The sequence below is a fragment of the Dreissena polymorpha genome, chromosome 7 (assembly GCF_020536995.1).
Source record: "Dreissena polymorpha isolate Duluth1 chromosome 7, UMN_Dpol_1.0, whole genome shotgun sequence".
Classification (NCBI taxonomy): Eukaryota; Metazoa; Mollusca; class Bivalvia; order Myida; family Dreissenidae; genus Dreissena; species Dreissena polymorpha.
In genome coordinates this window covers 101,122,863-101,130,943 of record NC_068361.1, presented here as the reverse complement: position 1 = coordinate 101,130,943, position 8,081 = coordinate 101,122,863, and the positions used below count along the sequence as shown (strand labels likewise).

General features: G+C 32.0%; 1 protein-coding gene across 1 annotated transcript in view; it reads right to left on the bottom strand.

The window, feature by feature from the left end:
• Nucleotides 1–321: 321 nt before the first annotated feature.
• LOC127839975 (slit homolog 3 protein-like) overlaps nt 322–8,081 on the bottom strand; it is a 56,841-nt gene continuing 49,081 nt past the window's right edge. The window contains exons 9-11 of the mRNA XM_052368365.1: nt 4,233–4,374; nt 3,403–3,487; nt 322–2,557 (exon numbers count right to left, since the gene is read on the bottom strand). Coding sequence (XP_052224325.1) covers nt 2,387–2,557; nt 3,403–3,487; nt 4,233–4,374 — 398 coding nt within the window. The 3' untranslated portion in view covers nt 322–2,386. The remainder of the gene's footprint in view (nt 2,558–3,402; nt 3,488–4,232; nt 4,375–8,081) is intronic.

Below are 8,081 nucleotides of genomic sequence, written 5' to 3'. Positions count from 1 at the left end.
TTATTTTTATATTTGCCAGGCTTGAAATTGAATCGTGGGGTTTTGAAAAATAAGATAGTCGATCACCCAAATGCATATTTAGCAGTACTTCTTTAAATAAAGTCATTTAACTCAGTATAAGGAATTTAGATTTTCGAGCAAATATTTAAGTAAACACGATGGATAATTAATGAAAATTCATCTGCAACATATAAGCAATACAGTTAACACGCACTTGTAAGTAAAGACTTTTGCAAGAAAATCGTATATCAGTCCATGTGTACACTACGGAATTCATGTACATCAGGGAAAAAACGACATTGAAATACACATGTGCACTATTTAATTCATTTAACTAAGGAATGTATACAACTAAATCATATAAACTAATATAGTATCTAAATATATTTGCTTAATACATCTTATGTTCATTTATAGCATGCAAATATACGGTCCAAACACATGCGCATACAATACAATTGATATATCTCCCCAACATCAAAATGTATGTGAACAACACCCGATACTTTTAAAACCGTAAATAATAAAATCAATATACATTTTCACCATTTACAGTTATATCATCTCAGGAAAAATAAAACCAATAGTCTATATATATGATAAATATACAAGTATTCAGTTGAAGGCAATCATAAAGTAAAAATATATGTACACAATAAACATTTCATTTATCTCAGAGCCCACAATATACGTGTGAAATTTATACAGTTATTTTATCTAAACAAATCAAATTACAAGTTCACATTATGTTATTTTTGTGGAAGAACAAAAGCAAAACACAAAGAAAATACATACATTCAATAGTTGATTCATCTTAAAATTAAGCCATTAAATATGTACATATATTTACATCATGAAAACATCTTCATACTTACGCTAGATATACATTCATTAAATTAATATATAATATCCAAGTACATGTGCTCGATAGAGATAATTTCATTAAAAAATAAAATAGCGTAATGCATTCATCGAATGTAACAATATCATGCATGTCAAACAGATAAGCGGTATTAGACTATTCTCAAAGCAATCTATCTATTTTAATATTATGGAAAATCAAACTACTCCATCAGTCGTAAGTAGTAATATTGTATAATATTAAAACACGACTGAATTTGATTATTGATTCAGCCAAGTATGTTTACGCGCATGTATTCTCGTTGGTATACCATTGATCATACAAGTATTTGACGAATTGCAACAATCACATTCACATTTTTAATTTGCGCAATATACAACAAATTCTACAATCTTAAATATGACACGTTAATAATAACACTTATGTTATTATACCGATCCGATACATATAAGAATACCCATAACTCATATAAGCATAGTATATTTTATTTCGCTATACTAACTTCGATCAATCAATATGACATAAAAACATACTTACATGCTAAAATAATTCCAGAAACGGTAAAACAGGTAATTGAAGCGTATGAAAATAGCAAAATAGTTCTTGAGAAAATTGCTTAAAATAATAACGGATATCTTGAACTCCATATTTCTAGGCAAAATATGTTCAATGGAAATAAAAAACAACGATTATCCATGTTATGTAACAATGGTTGTTTCATTAGATTAAATATACTTGATGCGGTATGTGATTTCAAAAGGAATTAACATGGTTCAAATTCATTTGTACCGCCATATTATTGTGTGTTTTGTCCAACATCTAGAACATTTCGGGCTACGAATATTTAGCCAAAAGTATGTTAGCTTTATATTTCAGTAATGCAAATACACAAAATAAAAGACGGGTTTAAACTTTATTTTTTTACATTACTCAACCAACTAGTGCGCTAAAACCGCATTCTTTCAAAATGTGACGGCTGTAAGCTGAGCTCGTCGTTTTGGGCATTTTGCCACATTTCATTGCTATAAACGTAAGAAATACATCAATACACATGCACACTGTGCAGCGTTATTGTACGTCAAGAATAAACATACTATAAACAAAACTTATATCACGAGAGGAAGCTTCAAAGAAATAATTTACTGTTAGAATATCCTGTAAGAACATTAAGGAAACACACAATAATTTGTCGCAAACATAAATAGATATATACTTGTTGTAGAGAATACAAATTATCTTTACACGTTTTTTAAAACTAAATTTTAATTTAATATTGTAATTGTGATACATAATTTTTATATATCCATGTAAAAAAGTAATATTTTGTAATGTTTATCTTTAACAATATACACTATTCCTTCCTACTTTACAAGGTTGCATACATGTGGATAGAAACAGCTGATGTCATTGATGTTTGTGCGAAAGGACAATCCCTTGTCATTTTTTAAGCGGGGCATGCATACCCATTGAAAGCTATGTTGGCACTGGGTATATGTTGCAAGTGACACTCGTTTAACGTTACGGCTAGTCCTTTGTTTTCAGTGGTAGTGATATGTCTCTTGAAGGCTTTGCAGTCATTGGTATTAGGTAATCATCGTCCGTGCTGCTAGTGGCGCCATGTACTGGGTGGACGTTAGACTGAAGGCATGTTTCTGTGACATCCTCTACATCCTCATACTCGTGTTCATCACGATGCTAGATTATATGAATATAGAAGATATTTAGCGTTTGGTGTGTGCGCAATTCTTTCAAATATCATCTTGTATGAATCATTACCAAATTAAATACTTTATATTTAGGACATTCACAACCTTGGTATTGATTGCAATCATTTTAAAAGCGTCTGTTTTACAATTTGAATACGATCAGTTGGCGATGATCATTGAATACCACATTGACGTCATTGTACAGTTTTAGCGAGGAATCGTCTGCAGTCCTGGTTTGTATATACTCAACCGTGCAAAACAAATCAATTTACATCTTGCTTAGTCTAATATTTGCATATTTCAGTTTTTAGACAGAATCAGTCAATTATGTATAGTGGCCATTACAGTAACACATTATTTGGTTTACATGGTGGTTTAGGCAAATACTGATAATTGGATCGTTCCAGAATAAAGATTTTGGAATTGTAATAAATACAAACAAATTGTTCTGGTTATTTTGCTCACTTCTTCGTTGCGTGCTAGCTTATCGCTAATATTTTAAACACACCTTGTATCTTAGCAATCACCTAGAAAAAAGGTCGGCAGGCAACGAGGGAGTGACAAAAGATTAAGGAAAAGAGGCTTACTTTACCTATATTCGTCTTTCCCCAATATATTGTTGTTTTAAAAATTGTACACTTGTGTTATAACATCAATATAACGGATCGTCTAGAGCATTATCATATAAATAATTGTGTTTCTTTCAATGGGTTGCAACGTACATCATCTATCGGAGAGGGAACGCATTGCGTCATGAGTGTTGCATCAATATAACGGATCGTCTAAAGCAATATCATATAATAAGTGTGTTTCTATCAATGGGTTGCAACGTACAGCATCTATAGGAGAGGGATTGCATTGCGTCATGAGTGTTGGGTCCGCCATCGGATAGCTGGGGATGTTATGCCTCCTGCGTCTTCTTTTTGCAAAGGTTCAATGAAAATTATAGAATTATAAATACAAATACATACATAAATACATCAATAAATAAATACATTTAAAAATAATATATTAAGTACTTAAACATACATATGTAAATACATAATTTGCAATCACTGATGACACAAAACAAATGTGCACAACAAAGTGAAGGAAGAAATAGATATGCTCTGGAAGAAAGTAAAAAATAAAAATGACTTTATCAAAGTTTAAAACCAGCAACAATCACACGTCCTGTGACTTTTAAGGAAACCCAAAGCATTGATGTACCTAGGAACAAAACGTAATGGTCAGAATCATCCTTCGGAAGAAAATGAAGGAGATACATGTACACATCTATCCTTTATGTACAGTCCCGCATTCGCTTGGTGGCGTTACTCTTACACACAAAGGAGTTGAAGAAGTTTATTGGGTCCGATAAATACGTGAAGATGATGAAACAAGTTGAGGACTTTAAAAACATACCTATTTTAAGATAAGCAAATGTAATCAGACACTCTAATTTCTAAGAAAGAACTCAATTCGAACGTTTAATACCTGTGAAATGAACGCTTGATCGAATAATCATGCATGTTTTGTCGTACATCACATTATGGATTATAATTGAATTTCATTGGATGTATTAAGTGAAATCGTATACAATAAACCATTTACGTTTCCTTCATTATCTTGTATTTCACATTAAACACATATTTGTTATATTGACAAGTAACATTTAAGCTTACCTATGTTTTATGAAGATAATAACTGCAACAGTGACAGCCAACACACCGACACAGAGCCCAATGCCGATGTACACAAATGGCAACGATTCCGTAGTCGATGTGGGCGTTGATTGTGATCCCGGCGCTTGAGATGTTGACACCTCTGCATTGTTATTGGAACACAAAGCAATATATACAACAACAAAAAGGCACCGTTTAAAAGTTCATACTGCTGCACAAGTAAACCAATTTCTATTAGTCTTGAATAGTGCCTGTCTACGAACCCTTATTGTGTTTCTCATTTAAAAAAATAATTTAAATTTGTAACAAGCGGACAAAGGGTCAAATATGATAGAGGCAGTTGAAGTTGAAGTAACCGATCCCGTACTGGACTGTTTAATGGCATACCGTCAGTTTTATAAAGGAATCACAACGCTGCATGGTTGTGTGTTTTTGTAATTAACGATATATTGGTCATATTAAATGGTTTCATTTTCAGATCGTCGGGGATATTAAATATATGGACGGATATTTATTTGAAACCTCTTGACGGGTCTGAAGTGTTTAGTGAGTATTTTTTTTATTGATTACGACAATATTGCCCTGTCGCTGGAAAAGTACGTAAGTAAAAACAAAGCAAAATGATTAAAATCCAATCCATGTATTGGACATGGATTGGACCTTCAACTTTTGAAATATGTTAACAAACGTTGTAAATGAAAACCGCTTTATGTACGATTGTATTGAACATACCCGGGGTTTGTGTGAATACGGCAGATAAATATTATAAAATCGGGTCAAATACTAATCGACCGGCCATATGGTTGTACTTGTGAACGGATTTTTATCTTTCCTCTTGGGCAATAATAGCCGATTATGTAAAGGAATTATTAAGTTACCGAATTATGCTAAAATTGTTTTAAAATAAGGACGTTTTGTTGCGCATTGTGGTTACTACACGACGATCAACCAAAGCATGTCGCTATTAACGAATTCGCACAGACACGCACATAAAACATTAAATATCTATACATATTCGTTGTATTTAAGCGTTTTGTACAATTCGATTCAAAGTCAATAAACAATGATAATGTAGTATAAAAATGTCAAACGTACAAAGTATTAATCTTGTGTGACGGACATGTTTCAATCAACTACTCGTTCACATTATGAATGGAATTAAATTTGACATTTTACTAACTAAATATCTATCTAATTACTTTAAAGATCAATATACATTTTTCAATTTACATTTCGTCGATTCTCAGGAATTTTAATGCAAACGCTACGATTATACATTTATATATTACTTATTACGAAACAATGTGGTAGGCGTTTTCTTTTTTAGATGATGAACTAGCCTGTGTGTAATGACCTTATTCAGTAGCTTTATATATTCATCAGTCCATAGATTGCCGGAATCCGTTCCTAAATTGAACACTTCGACAAAATATTGTTAAATTTGATCAACAGCGGATTTTTACAATATGACCTTGAACGTGTTACACTAATGGTTGTTGCCAATAATTGCACTATTACATGGATACTACTAATTAGTTGTTAGATAAGCGATCGTTTTTTTAAAGGCAGTATAAATCATAAATTAATATTACGTTATTAACCCAAGTAGCCATGATCCTCGGAACAGATTGTATTTAGTCCACTTCAAAAGAAATAATAAAGGAATTTTAATGCAAAGACAATTGTTTAAAGAAAAAAAAAGGTCAACACATTTCACTTAATACATTCTTAATAACATTCACTTTTTTTTTTAAATTTTTAGACAGGTGCTCAATATTCTATATAATACATGATACAACCGAAGTGCATATCAGTATTGAGCATTTATTGACGATTTTCTCTTGGTTGAAGTACGAACAAATGATTAGGTATAAAGTGGCTTTAAAAATATTACTGATAGGTTCACAGCAAGCAATGATGAGTTCAACAGCGCTAATCTTTGGTGAGTTCCGTGCATTTGAAAACGTAAATCGATGTATATAAGTTAAGTGTTTAGAAGTATAACTGATCGTCGTTCTGACCGTCTTGAATAATTTCATGAAATATTCTGTAAAATTAAGGATAAGAAAACTATACTCAACTTTCAGCACTAAATGTACCAATACAATACCACATTAATTATCGTAAAAGAATCAGGAAACGGACACGAGAGCGTTTCAATAAGCATGAGGCTTTCAATGAAATCGAGCAAAAATAAAAAGAAACTATTTTGTTTTTAACATTGTTCATGAACTATAAGAAACAAAAAATGACATCCACATTGACTTAAAACCAATTCAAGCAAAACAATTGAGTTATACACAGGTGTGACAAAATATAAAACTGTGTATATATTATTTTATTAAACGATATCTGGACGGTATCGACAGACGAGCTTTTTTTAAAAATCTTTCGTTACCTTAATAAATTTATAAATCATTTATTTAAGGTATGTATTTTTGTGAAGTTCTTGTATTTTTTGGACGACATTTGATTAGCATAACGTCTTGCGATCGGTCACATAATATGTAGTCGATGAATACGCTTATTTAACAGGGATCTCAAGAAAACAATTTAGTTATAGTGTTATACATAAAGAATGGTAAAACATGTAGCCATTAACGTATCGCCCTACGGAAACCTCCACTGACATGAATGCGAAACCTCATTGCCGTGTCACCGCATATACGATCAATTTATATAATTATCGTCTTTGCCATCGAACACTCACTTCGCATAGACGATACTAAGTAAATGCATTCGAGCGAGAAATGTTTATATTCCGATACAGTTCTGAATAAAATAATGCATGGTTGTATACAATTTTACATGCATAAGCAATTTCTTCGTGAAAATATTAAAAAGGGTCATCATTTTTCAACACATTGTATTTCAACGTCAAAAAATCGTATGCGGAACATGAAATAAAATGTGTTTTTATTAAAACAGCATGGTGTGGAAAATCCATTTAGATTGTATTCATAGTCGCGCCAATTTACAGAAAATTAATGATGCTTTCGAGGAAACTTTGCAAGTCGAGGTTAGCCTGAAACTCAAAGACCGGACGTTAGGTCGATATGATGACAAAATAAATGCCAAACTCGTCCAGTACTTAATTGAAAACGGTGTGACTATTGCCAGCCGGACAAATTAACATTCATTAGTTATGACCAAAGGCGCACGCTTTTAACACACTTACAAGATAAGAACTTTTATATAGTTCACACCATATATCAAACACCTGACCCATACAGTTTCAGAGAAGACATTTGAAGTGTGTCGATATTGACCATACAAGTCTTTAAAATAATTTAAGCCTTGAGCGGACGGCATGTGTATGATTGGAACAAACTAAGCGAAAGTTACTTGCCAAATAACAAACATCGGTGCCCTTCGATTTCAGAAAAGAATACCAAAATATATTTCAGAAAAGAACATAAAAATTGAATATATAACTACTTGTACATGGTACATCGCAAGTTTAAATCAGGGTATAATAAACATATCAAAATGCGTTCGTTCTTTCATCCGCTCGACAAACGGATCCACGAGTTCGTCAATAATATATTTTGAACGGAAGCATCCGTTTATCCCCAATCAATGTAACTACTGCAATGTTATAACCTGCTTTTGTCTCTTAATCGTCTCTTAATCGTCTTTTGGTGAAATACGCATTTCTTTTGGATCATAGTTAGGACACCGCTTGATATTTTTATTATTTTAATTTAAATTTACGGCGGGAATCAGAATGAAGCGACGCTATGTCAAAATTTCAAAATTTGATCCCGGCTCCATTACATGTATAATAAATTAATAATAATAATAATAATAATAATACTGATACAAATAAATTTCATAATAATACTAATA